Source organism: Pristiophorus japonicus, chromosome 5, assembly GCF_044704955.1.
Source record: "Pristiophorus japonicus isolate sPriJap1 chromosome 5, sPriJap1.hap1, whole genome shotgun sequence".
NCBI classification, from domain to species: Eukaryota; Metazoa; Chordata; class Chondrichthyes; family Pristiophoridae; genus Pristiophorus; species Pristiophorus japonicus.
The window spans coordinates 170,244,950-170,269,903 of NC_091981.1; the positions used below are offsets into that span (position 1 = coordinate 170,244,950).

At 45.4% G+C, this 24,954-nt stretch overlaps 1 protein-coding gene across 1 annotated transcript in view; it reads right to left on the bottom strand.

The window, feature by feature from the left end:
* Positions 1-24,954, bottom strand: part of gabbr2 (gamma-aminobutyric acid (GABA) B receptor, 2) — a 1,540,887-nt gene that overhangs the window by 529,392 nt on the left and 986,541 nt on the right. Inside the window, exon 5 of the mRNA XM_070880004.1 lies at positions 13,082-13,147. Coding sequence (XP_070736105.1) covers positions 13,082-13,147 — 66 coding nt within the window. The remainder of the gene's footprint in view (positions 1-13,081; positions 13,148-24,954) is intronic.

Consider the following 24,954-nt stretch of genomic DNA (forward strand, 5'->3'; position numbering starts at 1 on the left):
GGAACATTGAGCATCTATAGCTCTAAAGATAAAGGGGTAGAAATTTCTCCGTTTGGTATTTTTATTGTATTGGCTAATGTGCTCATGTAAAATTCCCTTTTAATTGTTTTAACCAAGTCATTAGCACCTTTATTTTATTTGGTTGACAACTTGAACAAAGGGGCTTCTACTCCACAATGTTGGTCTCCCACCTCTGAGGTTTCCAAGTTTAGATCACAGTTATAATATGGGCACCTCACTGGAGATATTTGACACAGCCAGTCAGCAATGGGGGTACTGTGAAGTCAGTGAACGAGTATCTGTAACTATATTCTCTGGAGTTTAGAAAAATGAGAGGTTATCTCATTGGAACATGACATTCTTACAGGACTTGAAAGGTTAGATGTAAACTCCCTGCCCCATATTCACAGCCATCCCTCGATCTTGCCATTTCTCGTGGCCATGCTGCTCCCATCGTGTTAAATGCAGATAAGACCATCTCTGATCATTTCCTTGTATCGCTCTCCACCCACATCCCCCTTTCCCCAGCCCAACTCAACTTCGTTCTGTGTCCACCTCTGAAAAAAGCTTTCTCCCAACTCTCTTACAACTGTGCACTTATGAAATCCCAACTGTCCAGCCTTTGGCCCTCCATTCACCATGACATTTCTGCAGCGACCGATCTGCTCAATCACACCCGCACCACCACCTTTGATGCCCTAGTCCCTGTTAAAACCATTACTCTCTCACAACCTGGTATTCCCTCTAGTATGACCCTCATCTTCATTCTCTTAAGTCCAAGGGATGCAGACTTGAATGGATGTGGTGGACAACTGTTTTAGCCATTCAACGCCAAATCTGGCTAGACCACATAAAGCATTATCAGGTCCTGCTCTCGTCTGCCAAATCTGCTCACTATTCCAGAATTATTCTGGAATGCATAGATAACGCACAGCTTCTATTCTCTACTGCTAACCGTCTTCGTAAACCCCGCTTCCCTGTCTCCACCCTCACCTCCAACACCAATTGCGAGAAGCTCATGTACCTCTGCCACTTCCCTTCCTTCCCCTAGCCCACTGAGTCAAATATACTCTAAGGGTCCCCTAACTGTGAACTCGCATCTTTCTCCAGGTTCTGATCTCCCTTCATGTCCTCTCCTCATTCATCTTGGCTATGAGATGCACTTCCTGCTCCCTCTAACCTATTCCCACTAAACTGCTGGACCACCCAACTTCCTTTCTTGGCTCCCATGTTAGCTGACATTGTTAATAGTACTGAATGAGCAGAAATGTTTTTAACTAAATTTTGGGAAGTCTGAAGCCATTGTATTCGATTCCCGCCACAAACTCCATTCCCTCGCCACCGACTCAATCCATCTCCCTAGTGTCTGTCTGAGGCTGAACAAGACTGTTCTCAACTGTCATATCATCGGAGAGCACACAACACACAACCTGTAAGATAGCTGCAAGTTCCGGAATCTTCTGACCTGCTGGTCAGGTGGCCTGCCTTTTATTAAACAGCACTAGCTGCAGTAACACAGGCGTCCACAGTGTGGAGCTAAAGACATTACACTTCTCCCTCCTTAATGAAGAAGTTATTATAACAAACAATCATCATATATAATTTGCATGGTTATACATAACAAAGGATATAGACTTATTTTGCCATATTTACAAATCAAGCTTCACCACTTGTTTTCTGTTTTGGAGGATACCTTCACTTCCAAACATGGTGTCGAATTTAAACTCATTCGAGACTGATCCTGCAGGAAGTTTTCCTCCAAGGGATGCCCTTGATTTCCATTTAAACTCACTCTAACTTCATACTGTTTGTTTTCCTGACTCAGACTCAGACTTACATTCTGACTTTCTCTTGGATTTGTTTCCAGTACATTGGATGTAGGATATGCTACTGGTGTACCAAAACTATTTGATGAGTCAGAAATAATTGAATCATTCCCACTCTCAACGACTTCCATGCCTGTGGGTAAAATATGATCAATGTGAACAAACCGAACCTGTCCATTATCAAACATCTTGACCAAATACATGCGAGGACCACATATCTTCACCACTCTTCCTGGTAACCATTTTACCCATTTATGGTGATGGTTCTTCACTCTCACCTTCTGAGTTAATTTCACACTTCTCTCTTTTACTCTACCTCTATCATGATTCTCTTTCTGTCTTAATTGTGTCTCTTCTACGGACTGTGCCAAGTTTGGTTTTAACAACGAAAATCTGGTTTGTGGCTGTCGTTTGAGAAACAACTCTGCTGGTGTTTTATCAGTAGTTATATGAGGAGTATTACGATAGGTTATTAGAAAATTAGCCAATTTGTGGTCCAATGACAACTGTCGTTTCTTTGGATTTGGATTGATGAGGGCACGTTTTACAATTTGTACAGTGCACTCTGCTGCCCCATTCGAAGCAGGGTGGTACAGTGGAACCTTGGTATGTTTCACACCATTTTTGCTCGTGAACTGTGCAAATTTTTCTGAAAGAAATTGTGGTCCATTATCCAAAACAATTTCTTCTGGGAGACCAAATGAAGAAAATAATCTTCGCAAAATGTCTAATGTTTTACTTGTTGTTATTTTCCACATTGGAAACACCTCAACCCACTGTGAATGGCTATCAATCACAATTAACAATTGTTGTCCCTCTAACTCAGCAAAATCAATATGTAGCCTTTGCCCCACCCTGGGAGGCTATTTCCATGGCTGTAATGGCACTGCTGATGGTTGCTTGCTTACCGATTGACATGTCGTACATTGACTTATCTTTATCAAGACCTGGCCACCATAAGTAACTGCATACAAAACTCTTGGTCAAGCACATTCCCAGGTGCTGGTCATGGAGGTCTCCTAATAATTTGGACCTGAATTTATTTGGTATAACCACTCTTGCACCCCACATGATACAATCTTTATCGACTGATAATTCATTCCTACGAATGAAGAATGGATGAATATCTTTGTCTATTACCTGGCTTGGCTATCCGTTTGTAATATAATCATACGCCTTGACATCACTGGGTCACATTTAGTTGCTCTACCAATCTCTTCAGCTGTGACTGACAGCTCATCAACGTATGAAAAATAAAACACTTCTTCCCTATCGGGTGTAAATTGTGATGGGGAAGGCTATCTAGACATAGCATCAGCATTACTGTGATCAGCTGATCGTCTGTATTCAATATTATATGTATATGCTGACAAAATCAAAGCCCATCTCTGCTTTCGGGCTGCAGCTAATTTTGGAACTGGGGAATTTGGATGGAGGATTGCTGTCAGGGGCTTATGATCTGTAACGAGAGTAAACTTACAACCATACAAGTATTGATGGAACTTCTTAACCCCCAAAATTAATGCCAAAGCTTCCCTTTTGATTTGCGCATAATTACGCTCACTGGCACTGAGAGTGCATGAAGTAAAAGCAATTGGTCTTGCCTCCCCACTACGTAATACATGAGAGATTACTGCCCCAACTCCATACAGAGAGGCATCACATGCTAGCTTAATCTCCTTAGATATGTCATAGTGAAGTACCAAGTTGCTTTTACACTCCTTGAATGCTATATCGCATTCTTTTGACCAGTTCCAATGGACCTGTTTTTTCAATAGGTCATTCAGTGGATGTAAAACTGTAGCCAAATTTGGCAGGAACTTCCCATAATAGTTCAAAAGACCCCAAAATGATCGAAGTTCAGTGACATTCTTGGGAGTGGATGCATTTCTGATTGCATCTAGTTTTTCCTTGGTTAGATGTAAACCATCTTTGTCTACTCTGTACCCTAAATACTCCACTGAGTTTTTAAATAACTCACACTTGCGAGCAGCCACTTGTACTCTGTGCTTCTCTAGCCGTTTGAGGACTTCATTCAATATGTTATTATGAATTTGCCTATTTGGTGCTGAAATTACCTTGCAAAATCTGGTTCATTACCCCTTGGAATATGGCAGGGGCAGAAGACACTCCAAATGGTAGCCTATTAAATTGATATAGACCTAGATGGGTATTTATAGTCAAGCATGACTTGGACTCCTCATTTAGTTCAAGCTGTAAGTAGGCATTCGTAAGATCCAACTTGGAGAAAATCTGACCCCCTGTCAGTGCTGTGAACAAATCTTCCATGTTTTGCAATATATTGGGCACAATACCCTCGAGAACCTGGTTTACGATTACTTTATAATGACCACACAATCTTACCTTACCATCAGACTTAGGTACAACAAAAATGGGTGTAGCCCAATTACATCGATCTATCTTACAAATAATGTTCTCAGTCTCTAGTCTTTTGAGTTATTGCTCAACTTTCTCCTTGAGTGCCTATGGTACGGAACGTGGCTTGCAATAAACTGATCTAGCGTCTTTCTGTACCCTGACACTCACCTTGAAGCCTTGGATCGGACTGCCCGTTTTGCAGAACACCTTTATATAATTCTTGATGACATCATCCTTTGACACAAATCTTGTTTCAGCATGAAAAATCTCACTCCAATCCAGCTTCAGTGATCCAAACCAATTTCTTCCTAGTAAGGCAGGCTTGTCTCCTGCCACTACTATTAGAGGCAAGCTCTGAACTTGATCGTTGTATTTCACCAGTACGGTGATAAGACGTCCCAGAATGTTCTCTCCCGAATACCCTCGGAGCTCTATCTTGGCTTTCTCCAATGGGAAATCCCGCAACTTGTTGAGGTATATCGACTCCGGTACTACACTCACGGATGCACCAGTGTCGATTTCCATGGGTATCTTGAATCCTGCAACATCTATGTGGATTTTGATACTTTTTGAATCGCCATCCGTTAATCTCGTGCTCCTGATGATGTTTAACTCTAACATCTCCTCGTCCTGTAGTTGTTCTTCAATGCTATTTTAGTCTCTGGGGATTTTTACTCATAGCTTTGAAAGCTGGTTTACCCTTCAGTCGGCATGCCTTCGCAAGATGGCCAGTTTTCCTGCAGAAGAAACACTCTGCCTTCACATATGGACAACTTTGAGCAATGTGTTGTCCCAGGCACCTATAGCAGAACGTCAATGCTCTGTTCCCATTTCCAGTTTCTGAGACTTTGAGGCCCACCGCCTTTTATTTTGAACCTGCAGGCGATTCACCTCGGTTGTCTGATGACTGAAATTAGTATGAAATTCTTGGGAATATTGGTCGGCCATGCTAATTGACCCAGCTGTCTGACAAGCTAAATCTAAAGTCAAGTTAGGCGTTGTCAATAATTTTCTTCTGATCGCATCATTTTTCATCCCACATACAAAGCGGTTTCACAATGCTCGGTTCTGAAAGTCTCCAAAATTACAATGAATAGATAGCTTTTTAATGCTACAATATAGTCACTGATATTTTCATTGGCCATCTGATTTCGTATTCCGAAACGATAACTTTCAGCAATTTCTAATGGAACGGGGCTGTAATATTGTTCTACCTTAGTTAGAATCTGTTTCAGCGTTGTATCTTTTGGCTTGTCAGGCACAAGAAAATTTATCAGCGTTTCATACAACTCGGGCCTGGTCTCAGTTAAGAATATAGCTCTTTTTCATTCCAACATTGCCCGGTTATTGTCTTCATTACTAGGAATTTCGATAATATTATTTGCAGTGAAAAACATTTCTACCCGATCCACATATGCTCTGAAACTTTCACGGTCATGTTGAAATGCCCCCAAATGCCCTATAACTACCATAGGGGCAGCCATTTTGACTGGCAGTTTAACCAAGTGTGCTCATAATTTACCTCGGCTATGTAGCTGTTTCCAAAAACAGAGAAACTCTCAAAGTCTCTCTGTCAGCTGGCTGAATCCTTCACCAACAAAAATTTCAGCTTTGTATTCTCCAATTATATCCCATTCTCGTTGCCAAATGTCACATCTTCAGAGAGCACACAACACACAACCTGTAAGATGGCTGCAGGTTCCGGAATCTTATGACCTGCTGGTCAGGTGACCTGCTCTTTATTAAACAGCACTAGCTGCAGTAACATAGGCATCCACAGTGTGGAGCTACAGACATTACAGCAACTTAGATGTCATATTTGACCCTGAAATGAGCTTCTGACCACATATCCACAGCATAACTAAGACTGCCTATTTCCACTTCCATAACTTCGCCTGTCTCCACCACAGCCTCAACTCATCTGCTGCTGAAACCCTCATCCATGCCTTTGTTACCTCCAGACTTGACTATTCCAATGCACTCCTAGCTGGTCTCTCACTTTCTACCCTATGTAAACTTGAGGTCATCCAAAACACGACTACACATGACCTTACTCACGCCAAGTCACAATCACCCATCATCCCTCTGCTGGCTGACCTACATTGATTCCGGTTTAAGCAACACCTTGATTTTAAAATTCTCATGGTACATCAGTCATTGAAGGTTGGCATGCAGGTACAGCAGGCGGTTAAGAAAGCAAATGGCATGTTGGCCTTCATAGCGAGGGGATTTGAGTACAGGGACAGGGAGGTGTTACTCCCTGTTGTACAGGACCTTGGTGAGGCCACACCTGGAGTATTGTGTACAGGTTTGGTCTCCTAACTTGAGGAAGGACATTCTTGCCATTGAGGGAGTGCAGCGAAGATTCACCAGACTGATTCCCGGGATGGCGGGACTGACATATCAAGAAAGACTGGATCAACTGGACTTGTATTCACTGGAGTTCAGAAGAATGAGAGGGGATCTCATAGAAGCGTTTAAAATTCTGACGGGTTTAGACAGGTTAGATGCAGGAAGAATGTTCCCAATGTTGGGGAAGTCCAGAACCAGGGGTCACAGTCTAAGGATAAGGGGTAAGCCATTTAGGACCGAAATGAGGAGAAACTTCTTCACTCAGAGAGTGGTGAACCTGTGGAATTCTCTACCACAGAAAGTTGTTGAGGCCAATTCACTAAATATATTCAAAAAGGAGTTAGATGTAGTCCTTACTACTAGGGGGATCAAGGGTTATGGCGAGAAAGCAGGAATGGGGTACTGAAGTTGCATGTTCAGCCATGAACTCATTGAACGGTGGTGCAGGTTCGAAGGGCCGAATGGCCTACTCGTGCACCTATTTTTTATGTTTCTATGTTTCTATACCTCCATGTCCTCGCCCCTCCCTATCTCTGTAATCTCCTCCAGCCTCACAATCTCCTGAGATGTTTGCGCTCCTCTAATTCTGCCTTTTTAAGCATCCCTGATTTTAATTGCTTTACTATTGTTGGCCATGCCTTCAGCTGCCTAGACTCTAAGCACTGGAATTCTCTTCCTAAACCTCTTTGCCTCTGTACCTCTCTTTCCTCCTTTAAGACGCTTCTTAAAACCTACCTCTTTGATCAAGCTTTTGGTCATCTGCCCTAATTTCTCCTTATTTGGTTCAGTGTCAAATTGTTTTGTCATAACTCTCCCCTGAAGCGAATTGTGATGTCTTACTATGTTAGGGGATCTACATAAATACAATTTGTTGTTGTTGTAGATGTTGACAGGCCGTTTCCCCTGGCTGGAGAGTCTAGTACTAGGGGTCATAGTCTCCGGATAAGGGATCAGCAATTTAGGACTGAGTTGTTGAGAAATTTCTTCACTCAGAGTGTTGTGAATCTTTGGATTTCTTGACCCCAGAGGATTGTTGATGCTCAGTTGTTGAGTATATTCAAGACTGAGATAGATACATTTTTGAACAGCAAGGGAATCAAGGGATATGGTGATAGGGCGGGAAAGTGGAGTTGAGATAGAAGATCAGTCATGAATGGCGGAGCAGGCTCTCAGGGCCATATGGCTGACTCCTGCTTATGTGCTTATCCAATCATACCGGAACATCTATACCCTCCACCCGTCAGTGTTTGACCTCAGGAGACAGAAATCTAACTGTATTCCATCTCAATGAGAAATGTTTCAGGTTAGGCTCGTGCCTTCCTACATATGTTTCACCAGAAAATCCAAAAGGAAATGGAAAAGTGCAAATTACAAGCTCTATCACCAAATGAATCTATATCTAAATCTTTCTGGTAGGCCTCACACAGAGGAAAATAGATATTTAGTATTACACTGAATTTTTTGTTCACAATTTTTAATTTTCAATATTAGCAGTCCGAGTCCTGCTAAATTCCCAGCCTGAATGATCTTAGGTCTCAGGTTTGTGGCCTGGGATTGTCTGCCTGCCACATTCAGAATAGTTTTTGATAGTTCTCCAATCAAAAGTTCAAAAACTTGTCAACATATGTAGAAATATATATGGCCAGACCTCACTGAAATGCTGTAAGCAATTTACGAACATTTGTAAAGAGCATGCTGATTTAAGGTCAATATCTCAGTACCAATTTTTTAAATATGTCAGGCTGCAATATAGCTTTTATTGCAGCTTTATATGTAACACAGACAAGTTGACACATGATTATTGCTTCTTAAATTGATAACGGATGCCTTTACCATCCAACAATTCATACAGGTGCAAAAACAAACATATTTTTGAATACCCTCGTTTATGACTGGAAATAGCTCACCTTGTCTTTTCTGTTCAAATTTACTTATTGTTTAATTCTGTCAAGCAATTCACGTTTTCATTCGTCGTTATTTCTCTTTGCTTGAAAACAACATAAAAATAGCAACTATGCTTGTTTTACATGTTTGTATACCCACGTTCTGCTTCATTTAATAAGCAATTATCAACACAAGCTCAATGGGCTCAATTTTTCGAGGTCATTTGCGTCATTTCTGGCGTGCGCCGCTTTTTTGGTGTAAGTTTTTAAATTAAAGTTTCCCCAAGGAATTTGCCAGCATAACTGAGTTAAGTTACAAATTTTCTAGATTAATTTTTTTTGACGTCATAGGGAGCGTTACCTCATGTCTCCGCCAGTTTTTATCATTTTTCAAAGTTTGCCCATAAAGCATTTCTCCTCGCTCGGCGTATCTGGCCACTCCCAATAAACCTTCTGGTGAGTTAAGAGAAAGCAGCGCACATTGAGAAATCGGTGCAGAAAGACGGCATTGTTTTTCATCGAAGTTTTGGAGGGAGTCAAGAACACTTTAAATATGTCTAATAAAGATTAATTTTTTTAAGCTTTCTGAAGTTTTCATCTTTTTTTAACTCACACGCCACCACCGAACGCCCTCCAACAGGACTGGAGGGCCGGAGCGTTGGCTGGCAGAATCGGCTCTGCGCCCGGACACAGGGGCTCGGGGCTCGGCTGCAAAACAAGCCCGGGGAAGGAGGTGGTGATCGTAAGACTGCACTAGGCAGCAAATGAGCCCATGGGGTTTGGGGGGTTGGGGGGGGATGTGAAAGGTGCTGTCCAACGCGATCGGAACAAGACTGCAATGAGCCCGGGGTGGGGTGGGGGGTGTGGTGTTGAGGGGGAGAGAGGAGAAGGTGCTGTTGAACGCGATTAGAACAAGTCACAAGACTGCAATGAGCCCGGGGGTGCAAGGGTGGTCTTCCAAAACACTGCGCTTGCTCAGACCTGGGTGTGGTCCATACAGACTTAGGGAGAGAGATCAAAGAACCTGTCCTGCCTTCCTGCCTGCCGTTTTGAGCTTCTTGAAAAGGTAAAATTTAAGCATGGGGCCAATATTGACAATGTCATACCTTGTGCGAGCCTTCTGCATCATGGTGCTGCGGAGGAGACAATTGATTCGACGTCATCCCATGAGGAACCTTAGAGTCCGTAGGGTGCTAGGCAGAAGGCCTTACCCACCGTCGGCGGGTATATCAAGAGAGGCATTCGTACATGCACCTGAGTGATGCAGACTGTGTCAGAAGGCTGCGTTTCCGCAAAGAAGTTGTAACTGAGATCTGTGAGTTGGTGAAAGCAGACCTGCAACCTAGAAGCATCAGGAGGACTGCTTTGTCGGTTGAAGTGAAGGTTACAGCTGCACTTTTATTCTCTGCATCCCGATCCTTCCAAGCTACAACTGGGGATGTGTGCGCCATTTCTCAAAATGCAGCATACGTCTGCATTCGGAAGGTGACAACTGCACTATATGCCCAGAGGAATGACTAGATAAAAGTTCCCCATGACCACCCATGCAATGCGTAAAAGGGCTGTGGGCTTCTCCAGGATTGCTGGCTTCCCAAAAGTACAGGGCTGCATTGATTGCACCCACATTGCCTTGCGAGCACCTTTGGAGGATTCCGAGATGTACAGGAATGGATAAGGCTTCCACTCCATTAATGTACAGCTCATGTGTGATGACATGCATCGCATCATGTCAGTTGATGCAAGATACCCTGGGAACATCCATGATGCGTTTATCCTATGCGAGAGTATTATATCTGCCATGTTTCAGCAGCAACCAGAAGGCCAGAGCTGACTACTGGGAGACAAAGTGTACGGCCTCGCCACCTGGCTCATGACGCCCCTACATGTAACCCGGACGGAAGCTGACCAGGAATACAACATGTCGCATATTGCAATGCGCAGCATCATAGAGAGGACCATTGGCATCTTGAAATAGCGTTTCCGATGCCTGGACCATTCCGGAGGCTACTTGCTATACTGCCCTGAGATAGTCGGTCAGTTCACTGTTGTGTGCGGCATGCTGCATAACTTAGCCATCATGAGGCAGCAGTAGCTGGTAGTCGAAGTCCCACCTGCAGTGAGAATGGATGGTGATAATGATGAGGAAGATGCAGGTGATGAGCAAGAGGATGAGGACGAGTTAGCCATGCAAGTACCTGAACCCGGAGAACGATGGCAGAGGAGGACGGACCGTCATGCCCCTTTAATGATTGCTCGAGCCTTGCGCCAGCAGCTCATCCGTGAACGCTTTGCTGCCTGAAAGCTCAGTGATAACTATTCCATATGGACCATGTTTACTGTTTGGACCTGTTCCGTAATGTTGTTTTGTATTAATAGAAAAAATGATGGAAATTATTCTTGTTTACTTGAAAAGTTGTGTTAATAATCGAACAAATAATGGAAATTATTCTTCCTGAGTTCCAAAAGTTGTGTAAATGATGGAATAAATAATGTAAAAGATTCAGTTTTAATTTAAAATGTATTTTATTCTAAAGTTTAACAAACAGTTCTTTGTACTTAACTTTAATCAAATTATTCTTGAATCAAACTTTAAAGTTTTCAGTTAAGATCACTTACAAACTTTAAGATCACTTACAAACTTTTAAACTTGTAAATTTACATAACTTACAAACATTTTTTAATTTAAGAACAACAGTTACAACAGTAACAAGAATAATAACAACAGCAGCAGCAGCAGCAGCAAAGAAAGGCTGCACCAAACTCTCCTCCATCTTATTCTAAGGTCTTGGTGACTCCAGCATCCCTGCCCACAGGCAGTGGTGCAGTGTTTCTGGGATTGGTACCAAGCTTATTATTTCTAACATCTCGGATAGTGCTCACCTGTTGAAGGGGGGGTGGGGACAGGTGGCAATGTGGGGGGCCCAGGCGGCAATGTGGAGGGCCCGGCCTGGGGCTCTTCAGAGGCTGGTCTGGGGATTGGAGTGGAAGTGGTAGTTGATTATGTCAATGGACGCGGGGTGTGGGCGCGTTCCTTTACTGCAGCAGCTAACTCCGACATGTCCTCCCTCATGCGCCTGACAGTGTCTCAACGACCTCCAACATTCCGTCCCTCATGTTGAGTAAAAGTGTCTCAACTATCTGCAACATTCCCTCCCTCATGTTCACTGAGAGTGTCTGAACGACCTGCGACATTCCCTCCCTCATGGAATGTCCCACTAGCACTCAAACCACTAGACACGGAAGGGGCTGGCACCTCAACAGGCAGCACCTGCACCTCCTCCAAAGTCAGTAAAACAGTGGGGGCTTCATCCATCTCCATCCCCTCCCCCTCCCCCAATACACTTGGTCTGGATGGTGGGATTGCAAGATGTTCTCCTCTTCAGGCTTGTCCTCATCTGAATCTTCTTCTGTATCAAAGAGTTCGCCTCAAGCTCTACAAAATGTAACCGAACAGACAAATGGTTCGCAGCAGAGGAGGGGGCAGAGTGGGTGGCATGAATCGGCTCTCACAGCACAGGCAGCAGGCTGATTTAAAGGACCACGATGAATGATAGCACATTGCTTCAACCGAAGCATAGCTGACGGAAACATTCCCACGAACCGAAGCATGGCTAGCCCGCGCAGTACTTAACATTTAGCAAAGCCAGGCGGTTTAATTTGCAGGACTTACCCTCTCCCTCAAGAGTGGGCCCAGCTTGTGCAGTGGTGGTTGCTTTTCTCCAGGCAGGACCCATCAAAGCAGCTACCCTGCCTTCCAAGTGTGTCAGTGGGTGCAGATTTGCCGGGCCTCATCCTGTTCGAGTTCTTTCCCTTTTGTTGCATGCCACCTTCCTCTGCAAAGATGAAAATATAACTTTTTAGAGAGGGTGTCTTTCTGCTGGGTGGGACATATACAGATGGTCACATTTACAATTGCAATTCCATTGAATAAATGAAAATATCACTTACACTAACTACTTGACGAAGATTCTGCCATTTCTTTTTGCACTGGCCTCCAGACCTTGGGGTGGTCACCATTGCACAGTGATCTTCTGCAAGTTGGTTCCAGAGTTTCTTCACTTCTTTGGGTAGAACTTTTATGTGACCTCTGCTGGTGTCCAGCTCCTGCCATCTGTCCTCAATTACAGTAACTAGTGCCTCCACTTCATCCTGTAAGAAATTCTTGGTCCTTGCACCATGTTGCATCTTGTGTTGCAGCTCCGATTTTTCCAATGTTCTCACACAGCAGTCAACGTTCTCACACACACAACTGGTTCTTTAATAATGGCCGAATGCAGACCGGGAGCTGTACTCCACATGCGCGCCCATTGGAATCACGTCAAAAACATCAATTTTTTTTTTGCGCATGTGTAGAAGGTGTGGCATCGTTTTTTTCGGTGCACACAGCAGGCTTCACCCCCGAAGCGACTGGACAGGGACGCAGTGCCAAATTTGAAAAATATAGTGGGGAAACTTGGGACAAATATTTTTGGAGTATTTCTGGCCAAGAAAAATTGGCGTAACTCTGGCAATAAACCAAAAAACAGCCTTGGGCAAAATTGAGCCTAATGTTTTGTCACTATTTTTCTTACTATTCATACGATTTGAGATGTGTGGAACACTGAATGCCGATTAACACTAATGTCACTACTTCATACTTACACAGCAGAATACCTTCGCTGCCATGTTTTCGTCAAACTGGCCAAGAATAATTCGGACATCATTATCCTGCAGTGAAAGAAAGTATAATTATTTAGAAAGGAAAGTAGATAGGAAATATAATGCATTTGGTTAGAGAGACTATTTGAGACTAATGCAAGTACATTGGCTATGGAACCAATACAAATACACAGCTCAAGATAACTGGCACTGCTTCAGGTTTTTAAATTACTTTTTTAGGATTTTTTCACACCTTGGAACTGCTGGTATATTTACCAATAGGCCCTGTTAATAGCAAATTAACAGAATGAGTTGTTACATACATATTGAAATACATGTCAATTAAAAGTGTTCAGCTTACAAATATAAGTTCTAACAGCAAATTAAAGAAAAAAGATGGCAAGCCAAAGGGCAACTATCACCGTTGTTATGTGTGACTTTGACAAGTGTGGTCTTCATGCTGTGGGCATGCCGGAATGCAGATTTGAGGGACTTGAATAACTAGTGATGAGAAAATTGGTAGCATCAATACAAAGCCATGACAAGTTCCAGGACATTGGAAAGAATGGGAAGACTAGAGATGGGGTGATAGTTGTACAGAATGAAGAGCTTAAGAGTGGTTCTCTTCAGGAAGGAGATAGGGTCTGTGTCAGAGGAGAGAGGCTGGTTGACCATGTCGAGGAGCATCACTACGATGATGTTAGGTAGTTAGGAACAGTGACAGGAGGGAATCGAGGGAACAGATAGTAGGCTTCATGGACAAGACACACACACTGAAGATTGAGAGGGAGATGAGGGAGAAACTGCAGAGAATGGGATGGTTAAGAGGAAGGGCTGTGAGTTGAAGGGCAGAGAAGGCAGCAGCTGCAGCTCTGAGAGAATCATAGAATCATAGAATGGTTAGAGCAAGAGCACCTCAGCTAGTCCCACTCCCCCACACTTTCTCCGTAGCCTTGACATTTTTTTCTTTCAGGTACTTATCCAACTCCCTTTTGAAAGCCACGATTGAATCTGCCTCCATCACCCTTTCAGGCAGTGCATTCCAGATATTAAACACTCGTTGTGTAAAAAAGTTTTTTCTATGTCACCTTTGGTTCTTTTGCCAATCACCTTACATCTGTGTCCTCTGGTTCTCAACCCTTGTGCCAATGACAATAATTTCTCTCTATCTACTCTGTCCAGACCCCTCATGATTTTGAACACCTCCATCAAATCTCCTCTCAATCTTCTCTGCTCTAAGGAGAATAACCCCAGCTTCTCCAGTCTATCCACATAACTGAAGACGCAAATCCCTGGAATCATTCTCGTAAATCTTTTCTGCGCCCTCTTTAAGGCCTTCACATCCTTCCTAAAGTGTGGTACCCAATATTCCAATTGAGGCCGAACAAGTGTTTTATACAGGTTCATCATAATTTCCATGCTTTTGGACTCAATACCCCTAATCATGAAGCTCAGGGTCCCATAAGTTTTTTTTAACTGCTTTCTCAACCTGCCCTGCCACCTTCACCGATTGGTGCACATATACCCCTAGCTCTCTCTGTTCATGCACCCACTTTAGGATTGTACCCTTTTGTTGATATTTCCTCTCCTCATTCTTTCTACCGAAAGGTATCACTTTGCACTTTTCTGCATTAAATTTCGCCACGTGTCCACCCATTTCACCAGCCTGTCTATCACTATCCTCCTCACTGTTCACTATACTTCCAAGTTTTGTGTCATCTGCAAATTTTGAAATTGTGCTCTGTACACCCACATCCAAATCATTAACATAGATCAAAGAAAAGCAGTGGTCCTAATACCGACCCCTGGGGAACACCACTGTATACCAGTCCGAAAAACAACTGTACACCACTACTCTCTATTTCCTGTCATTTAACTAATTTCATATCCATGCTACCACTATCCTTTTTATTCCATCGCCTTCAACTTTGCTGGCAAGCCTATTACGTGGCACTTTGTCGAACCCTTTTGGAAATCCATGTACACTATGTTAACCGCGTTGCCCTCATCAACCCTCTCTGTTACCTCATCAAAAAACTTAATCAAGTTGGTTAGACACGATTTGCCTTTAACAAGTCCATACTGGCTTTCCTTAATTAATCCACACTTGTCCAAGTGACTGTTAATTTTGTCCCTGATTACTGTTTCTAAAAGTTTCCCTACTACTGACCAGCCGATCGTTGCTGGGTTTATCTTTACACTTTTTTTGAACAAGGGTGTAACATTTGCAAATCTACAGTTCTCTGGCACCACCCCATTTCTAAGGAGGGTTGGAAGATTATGGCCAATACCTGCGCGATTTCTTCCTTCATTTCTGTAATGTATTTGCTTCATGGGTTGTTTTTGCTTAAGAATTCATAGCGATGCATTGCGATTAAGAACGAGTTGGTTTATTAGCAAAGATTTAACAATCACATTACACATTGTTATGCATCCTACATGGTTATTGCTTGTACTATTACAAGGTATGCACCACAGTGGGAGACTTGCAGGTTACCTGTACAGGTGTGCCAGGCCTAGTATAAAAGGCAGGCCACCATGTGTGATCCTCACTCTGGAGTTATCAATAAAGGACTAAGGTCATTCCAGTTCAAGTACAACACATTGCCTTGTGGAGTCATTATCAAAGTATCTAAAGACATAACAATTGGCAACGAGATTACGGATCTTCACGGGAAAATGGCTACCCTTGGTACGTTGCAGCAGTTCGTCGATGGTGATGACTGGGACACCTTTGTGGAGAGGCTCAACCATTTATTCACAGCAAATTACATGGCAGGCGACAACCTGGTCACATTGGCAGATAAGCGCAGAGCTATCCTGCCAACGAGTTGTGGGCCCACCATCTATGGCCTCGCCAGGGCATCAGCGAAGATAATGACCAAGACGTATGAGGAGCTCATAACGCTGATCCAAGAACAACTCAAGCCCAAGGAACGCATCCTCACAGCCAGACTCCGGTTCTACACCCACTGTCGGCCCAAAGGCCAGGAAATCGCGAAATATGCTGCAGATCTCAGGAGGCTGGTGGCACCATGTGATTTTGGCAACCACCTCACCGAAGCGCTGCAGGACATTTTTGTCATTGGAATCGGCCATGAGGGTCTTCTTCATATGCTACAGTCTGTGGATACCACAGTCGCACTGCAGAAGGCTGTAGTGTATGGAGAATGAGTCAGACTGAACACTGTGAGCTCAAAGTAAAGTGTGACCTTAGTCTTTTATTGCAGGTCTCCAGAGTGTCTCTCCAACCTGTGAAGTCTCCTTAAATACCTGTGCTCCCAAGAGATTATGGGATCCTTTGGGACTCCAGGGGATGAGCCCTCTGGTGGCTGTACAGAGTAAATACAAGTTTGCATATAGAACAACACTCCCTCCCAAAGTCAATAGTGTAACTATTTACAATGTGAGTCGATCTGGGGCCCTTCTTGCCCTGGTTGATCATCTCGGTGTGAAAGCTGGTGTTGTTGAATCATTTGTTCAGCCCTCACTGGGCTGCTATGCAGCTGGCCTTGTTGGGCTGCCTGGTGTGTTGGGCCCTGCAGGGCTGCTGTGGATGATGGGTTCTGCTTCGTGGTCAACCGTGGTGCCGGTTGCCACTGGTGTGTATGTTGGGGGATCAAAAAAGGTAGGGTCCAAAGTGGGTTGCTCAGGATAGTCTGTGAATCTGAGTTTGGATTGGTCCAAGTGTTTCCGGTGAATGATGAGTCCATTTGAAAGTTTGACCCGAAACACCCTGCTCCCCTCTTTGGCCACAACAGTGCCGGGAAGCCACTTGGGACCTTGTCCATAATTTAATACAAATACAGGATCATTGATTTCAATCTCACGTGACACATTTGCACTATCATGGTATGCACTTTGTTGAAGCCGCCTGCTTTCTACCTGTTCATGTAGATCAGGGTGAACTAACAAGAGCCTTGTCTTAAGTGTTCTTTTCATGAGCAGTTCAGCAGGTGGGATCCCAGTGAGTGAGTGGAGTCTCCTGCGGTAGCTAAGCAGGATTCGGGATAGGTGAGTCTGCAGTGAGCCTTCCGTTACCTTCTTCAAGCCTTGCTTGATGGGTTGCACTGCTCTCTCTGCCTGACCATTGGACGCTGGTTTAAACGGGGCAGATGTGACATGTTTGATCCCATTACAGGTCATGAATTCTTTGAACTCAGCACTGGTAAAACATGGCCTGTTGTCACTCACCAGGACATTGGGGAAGCCGTGTGTGGCAAACATGGCCCACAGGCTTTCAGTAGTGGCAGCGGACGTGCTAGCCGACATTATCTCAAATTCAATCCACTTGGCGTATGCGTCTACAACCACAAGGAACATTTTAGCCAAGAACGGGCCTGCATAGTCAACGTGTACCCTAGACCACGGTTTGGAGGGCCAAGACCATAAACTTAGCGGCGTCTCCCTGGGTGCATTGCTTAACTGCGAGCATATATTTCATCTGTGAACGCAGGACTCCAAGTCCGCATCGATGCCGGGCCACCACATGTGGGATCTGGCTATCGCTTTCATCATTACGATACATGGGTGGGTACTTTGGAGGTCATTGATGAAGGTATCTCTGCCCTTCTTGGGGACCACTACTCGATTGCCCCACAGAAGGCAGTCTGCCTGAATAGACATTTCATCTTTGCGCCACTGGAACGGCTTTATCTCTTCCTGCATTTCTACTGGGACACTGGAGCAGCTCCCGTGAAGCACACAGCTTTTGACTAGAGATAATAAGGGGTCCTGGTTTGTCCAGGTTTTGATCTGCCGGGCAGTGACGGGTGATTGCTCACTCTCAAATGCTTCCATAACCATGGCTAGATCTGCGGGCTGCGCCATTTCCACTCCCATGGTGGGCAATAGCAGCCGACTGAGAGCATCGGCACAGTTTTCTGTGCCCGGCCTGTGAAGGATGGCATAGTTGTATGCAGACAACGTGAGCGCCCATCTCTGGATGTGGGCCGATGCTTTGGTATTTATCCCTTTACTCACGGAGAACAGGGATATAAGTGGCTTATGGTCAATTTCCAATTCGAATTTTAGCCCAAACAGGCATTTTCTTTACCTCATCGACACACGCTAACATTTCTTTTTCAATCATGCTGTAGGCTCTCTCAGCCTTAGACAGACTCCTGGATGCATAAGCAACCAGTTGCAGTTTCCCGAAATCATTAGCTTGTTGCAATACACACCCGACGCCAAACGCTTACATGGATCATACAACACAAGCAATTTGTTTGAGCATAACAATTTTCTCACTTTTACAAAGGCATTTTCTTGGCTTTTGCCCCAAACCCATTCGTTCCCTTTTCGTAGTAAGACATGCAGTGGTTCTAACAGTGTGCTGAGACCCGGTAAGAAGTTATCAACGTAGTTCAGGAGTCCCAGAAACGACCGCAGCTCCGTCACGTTCAGTGGCCTCGGTGCATTCTCGATTGCCTCCATCTTCGCGTTGGTGGGCCTGATGCCATCCGCCGCAATCCTCTTTCCCAGGAGCTCCATTTCAAGCACCAGGAAAACGCATTTCATTTTAACCTGAGCCCCAAGCAGTTGAGTCGACAAAGAGCCTCCTCAAAGTTCTGCAGATGCTCCACTGTGTTCCGACCTGTGACCAAGATGTCATCCTAGAAGACCACGGTGTGCGGGACTGACTTCAGTAAGCTTTCCATGTTTCTCTGGAATATCACTGTCGCCGATCGGATTCCAAACGGGCATCTGTTATAAACAAAAAGACCTTTGTGTGTGTTGATGCAGATGAGGGCCTTCAATGATTCCTCCAGTTCCTGCATCATGCAGGCTGAAGTCAGATCCAGCTTCGTGAACGTCTTTCCTCCCACCAGCTTTGCAAAGAGGTCATCGGCCTTTGGTAGTGGGGATTGGTCCTGCAGGGACAAATGATTGATACTTTGTAATCGCCATAGATTCTGACAGTGCCGTCTTCCTTGAGGACTGGGACGATAGGACTGGCCCACTCGGTGAACTTGATTGGGGAAATGATGCCCTCTCTTTACAGCCGGTCTAGCTCAATCTCTACCCTTTCTCTCATCATGTATGGTACTGCTCTCGCCTTGTGATGGATCGGTCGTCCCCCGGAATTAGGTGGATCTGCACTTTTGCTCCTTGGAATTTCCCGATGCCTGGTTTGAACAGAGAAGGAAATTTGTTTCAGACCTGGGCACGCGAAGTGTCGTCAGCGGCGACAGCGCTCGGACATCGTCCCAGTTCTAGCGTAACTTTCCCAGCCAGCTCCTGCCGAGCAGCGTGGGACCATCGCCCAGACCCACCCAGAGTGGTATCTTTTGCACTGCTCCATCGTAGGAGACCTTTACGGTAGCACTGCCGATTACAGGAATCAGTTCTTTCGTGTGAGTTTCATGCGAACTGGAGTTAAGACTGGCCTTGAGGCCTTGTTGCTCCACAACCTCTCGAAAGTCTTTTTGGCAATGATGGACTGGCTTGCACCCGTGTCCAGCTCCATTGACACCGGGAGTCCATTTAGTTCAACATTCAGCATTATCGGGGGACAATTCGTGGTGAATGTGTGCACCCCATGTACCTCTGCCTCCTCTATCTGAGGCTCTGGTTCATAGTGGTCCTCCTCTGCAACATGGTGGTTTGCAGGTTTAGTAGGGTTTGTAGCTCGCCTGCACACTCATTGGAGGTGTTCCATTGTTCCACAGCCCTTGCAAATGTATTCTTTGAATCGGCATGAATGGAAACGATGTTCACCACCGCAGCGCCAACAAGGTGTTAATGGCCTTGCATTCATCACCCTTGATGGTGGACTCTGAGACATCTGCGGATGTGTAGCTGCAGGTATGTGTGACCTGCCCTGTACATTGCGATTCGAAAACAACATCACTTTGTTCACAGTACTTGTAGCAGGACTTGTGTGCTGAGAGATTTGCTCCGTATAGTAACTGGTGGCAATGAACGCCTGAGCTATCGATATGGCCTTATTCAAGGTTGGGGTCTCTACAGTCAAAAGTTTGCGAAGTCTGGTTCCGTGGCCAATGCCAAGTATGAAAAAGTCTCTGAGCATGTGCTCCAAATGTCCTTCAAATTCGCAATTGATTCGGCAACATAACTCGCCACTTCCTGGCCTTCAGACCTTTTGTAGGTGTATAACCAGTACCTCGCCATCAGAACGCTTTCCTTCGGGTTCAAATGCTCTCGGACCAGTACGCACAAATCGTCGGATGATTTCTCCGTGGGTTTCGCTGGAGTGAGCAGATTTTTCATACCTTGGTGCCCCACAGACAGTCAGGAGGATCGCCCTTCATTTGGCAGCGCTCTCTTCCCCATCTAGCTCGTTGGCCACGAAGTATTGGTTGAGTCACTCCACAAAAGTTTCCCAATCAGCTCCCTCCGAGAATTTCTCCAGGATGCCCACTGTTCTCTGCATCTTTGGGTTTGCTATCTGTATCTCATCGACAGTTGTATTGTATTGAGAAAGAGTCAGACTGAACACTGTGAGCTCAAACTAAAGTGTGATCTTAGTCTTTTATTGCAGATCTCCAGCGTGCCTCTCCAACCTGTGAAGCCTCCTTAAATACCTGTGCTCCCAAGGGATTATGGGATCCCTTGAGACTCCAAGGGATGACCCCTCTGGTGGCTGTACAGAGTAAATACAAGTTTGCATATATAACAAAGGCATTCATGACCTTGACCTGCGGCTCTCGGCAGATGACTCATCCTCAGGACTCAAACCCGGCAAGTACTGTGCACAGAGTGGCGCCTTTTAGAGGCTGGTCTGTAGAATGCGAACCTTCTCAGGGAAGAGAGAACAGGCCCCGAGTCCCTTAACTCCGAGTCCGCCGAGGGGGGCTAGTCGAGTAGCTCCATGAGGTTGTTGTGGAGGAAATCACAGGGCTCACCAATGCCGTTTTAAAGAATGTGTGTGTAAAGGCTGCAGCACAAAGGGCCACCTCCAGCAAATGTGTAAGAGAAATATGACTCACTGTGTTGATGAAGAGTCTGCAGATGGCTATGAATCCAGCACGGATTATGAAACGATAGGCAGACAGGCAGCTCAGCCACACAATGAGGTATATAGCATGTTTACCTGCACCACTGAGTGTTCCCCGTTGAGGATGGAAATCGAGATAGATGGCGTTCCAGTCTTCATAGAAGTCGATATGGGGTTGAGCCAGTCAGTAATGAATCACAAAGCCTTTGAGAGGCTATGGGACGATCAAGCTGAACGACCCAAGTTGGTCCCGGTTCAGGTAAAGCTGCGTACCTACACCGATTAACTTATCCCATTCGTTGGTAGTGCGGATGTAAAGGTATCCATGAAGGCACGGTGCACAAGTTACCTCTGTGGATTGTTGCAGGTGATGGACCAACGCTACCCGGCAGAAGGTGGATGGAGAAGATCCATTGGAAGTGGGAATAATTCATGCCTCCAACGATCGACGTCCTCCACACTCGGAGGCAAAGCAAGCCCTCACTTGAGGGTGGACCCAGCCCCAGAGAGCAGACCAGCACAGCACCTGAAGCACAGACCGCTCAGCACGACTGCGTGGAGATGATCCAGCTGAGATGACCCGAACGCACCTTTCAGGCTCCAGTGGCAGGACACCGGAGGAAGAAAATTGGATCCCAGCTTCGGTGGCAGAACCCAGGGAGAAGAGGATCACCACAGTCAACATCGCGGATGGAGGAAAGATGGCGCCCAAACCACGAGGTGATGCGCTGAAGAAAAAGATGGCAGCGGCCAGACCACGAGGTGCAGCGCTGATGGAGCAACACGTGGCACCAAATGGAGAGGAGGATTGAGGTAAAGAAATCAAGGCTCTCTTAAAGGAGGCCTGCAACCCACCACACTTAAAGGGACAGTTCCACATTTTCAAACAATGAATGAGCAACTGTGAGTTAGGTGTAAAATGTGTAATTGATGATCAGAATTGTGTGCATACAATAAGCAAAGAAGAGGCTCAATATAATAGCAACGGTGAGCCAGACGTAAGATGTGAAATTGATGATCAGCGTAATGTACATGCAATAAGCAAAGAATAGGCGTGCGATCGCGATCGGAGCTACAGGTTATTTACAATGAGTAATGAAACGTTGTGCGATGTAGGATTTCAACTGCACTCAGTCAATGCAGCGGGCAGACACCCATCGGGAGCACACAGGTCCAGTGAGCTACCCAATGTAGTAGCCTGGACCAGCATTATGCACCATGGAGTATGGCCACAAGCAGCCAATATAGAGGAGCTGCAGAGCAAGCAATCTCAGGAAGGCAATGGCACCGTTATCGATACCCTGTCCCTGATCGGCTCCACCTCTCAGGCACCCGATGGCACCAAACTCCACGAGCCTGAAAGAGCAAACTGTGCTAAGGCGCAGCCCCCAGACCCCATCGCCACCAAGGCCATACCCGGGAACGAAGGCTCAGCTGCAACAGTTCTCCTAAAGGGGACCAGAATCAGCCAGGATCCCAAACCAAACAACGCCCAGGCAAGTGAGTCAGCAGTTCCCTGTGCACTGCTAGATGACAGTTCCTCAGGGAGCAGCAGCGACCCAGAGTGCAAAGAAAGGACAGGGAGGTCACAGGCATCTGTGAACCTGCCCGACGCTTAGGAGCAACGGTAACAGCCCCGAGGGCAGGCAACTTGAGCCAACCGGGACCCCACTGCCAGCACTTGGCACCGCGCCATCACCAGACTACCTGGACACCATCCAGCAGTTCTGGAACTAGCTTGTCCTTATGCACCGGTTACCGATCCGCAATACTTATCAATAATGTATCTCACCAGTCAAGTGTACTTGCCTCACAACTGAACCACAAATGTAATGCAATTTTTTTTTTTCTGGACTTGAATGTATATGAATGTAATGAGCCTCCGGCATAATCTATATGTGGTGGGGGACGGGGGGTGGGGGGGGCGGCGGTGAGAGACTGGAGTGGTCATGGAGACATACAAACAGAAACCACCAACACTCTACTGCCAACAAAACACCAACCACTCACCCAAGATAGAAATGACCTGCCAAGGGTCAACCAGATAGAGCTAAGCCCAGAGCACAGTCAATGCAGAGGCGATTTGCACTAAAGGCTTGGGGGAGAGTCATGTCATGTATTCTACATGGTTACTGCTTGTACTATTACAAGGTGTGCCACCAGAGGGCACCACAGTGGGAGACTTGCAGGTTACCTGTACAGGTGTGCCTGGCCTAGTATAAAAGGCAGGCCACCAGGTGTGATCCTCACTCTGGAGTTAACTAATAAAGGACTAAGGTCACTACAGTTCAAGTACAACACATTGCCTCGTGGAGTCATTATCAGAGCATCTAAAGATGTAACACACATTACAGGTCATCCACCTGGCTCACAACCATCTGCCTCATTGTGGATCCCCTGAACCCAACTGGCTGGGGTTTTATTGAGTCTTGTGGACATCACATAACTGGCTAAGCCACTCACAACTCAACAGTTTTAGTCATACATTACAACTTCCCTCAGCATTGATGGGATTGAAGGCCGATAAATCCCCAGGGCCTGATGGTCTGCTTCCCAGAGTACTGAAGGAGGTGGCCTTGGAAATAACGGATGCATTGACAGTCATTTTCCAACATTCCATAGACTCTGGATCAGATCCTATGAAGTGGAGGGTAGCCAATGTAACCCCACTTTTTAAAAAAGGAGGGAGAGAGAAAACAGGGAATTATAGACCGGTCAGCCTGACATCGGTAGTGGGTAAAATTATGGAATCAATTATTAAGGATGTCATAGCAGTGCATTTGGAAAGAGGTGACATGATAGGTCCAAGTCAGCATGGATTTGTGAAAGGGAGATCATTCTTGACAAATCTTCCGGAATTTTTTGAGGATGTTTCCAGTAGAGTGGACAAGGGAGAACCAGTTGATGTGGTGTATTTAGATTTTCAGAAGGCTTTCGACAAGGTCCCACACAAGAGATTAATGTGCAAAGTTAAAGCACATGGGATTGGGGATAGTGTGCTGATGTGGATTAAGAACTGGTTGTCAGACAGGAAGCAAAGAGCAGGAGTAAATGGGTACTTTTCAGAATGGCAGGCAGTGACTAGTGGGGTACCGCAAGGTTCTGTGCTGGGGCCCCAGCTGTTTACATTGTACATTAATGATTTAGACAAGGAGATTAAATGTAGTATCTCCAAATTTGCAGATGACACTAAGTTGGGTGACAGTGTGAGCTGCGAGGAGGATGCTATGAGGCTGCAGAGTGACTTGGATAGATTAGGTGAGTGGGCAAATGCATGGCAGATGAAGTATAATGTGGATAAATGTGAGGTTATCCACTTTGGCAGTAAAAACAGAGAGACAGACTATTATCTGAATGGTGACAGATTAGGAAAAGGGGAGGTGCAACGAGACCTGGGTGTCATGGTACATCAGTCATTGAAGGTTGGAATGCAGGTACAGCAGGCGGTTAAGAAAGCAAATGGCATGTTGGCCTTCATAGCGAGGGGATTTGAGTACAGGGGCAGGGAGGTGTGACTACAGTTGTACAGGGCCTTGGTGAGGCCACACCTGGAGTATTGTGTACAGTTTTGGTCTCCTAACTTGAGGAAGGATATTCTTGCTATTGAGGTGAGTGCAGCGAAGGTTCACCAGACTGATTCCCGGGATGGCGGGACTGACATATCAAGAAAGACTGGATCAACTGGGCTTGTATTCACTGGAGTTCAGAAGAATGAGAAGGGATCTCATAGCAACTTTTAAAATTCTGACGGGTTAGATGCAGGAAGAATGTTCCCAATGTTGGGGAAGTCCAGAACCAGGGGTCACAGTCTAAGGATAAGGGGTAAGCCATTTAGGACCGAGATGAGGAGAAACTTCTTCACCCAGAGAGTGGTGAACCTGTGGAATTCTCTGACACAGAAGGTTGTTGAGGCCAA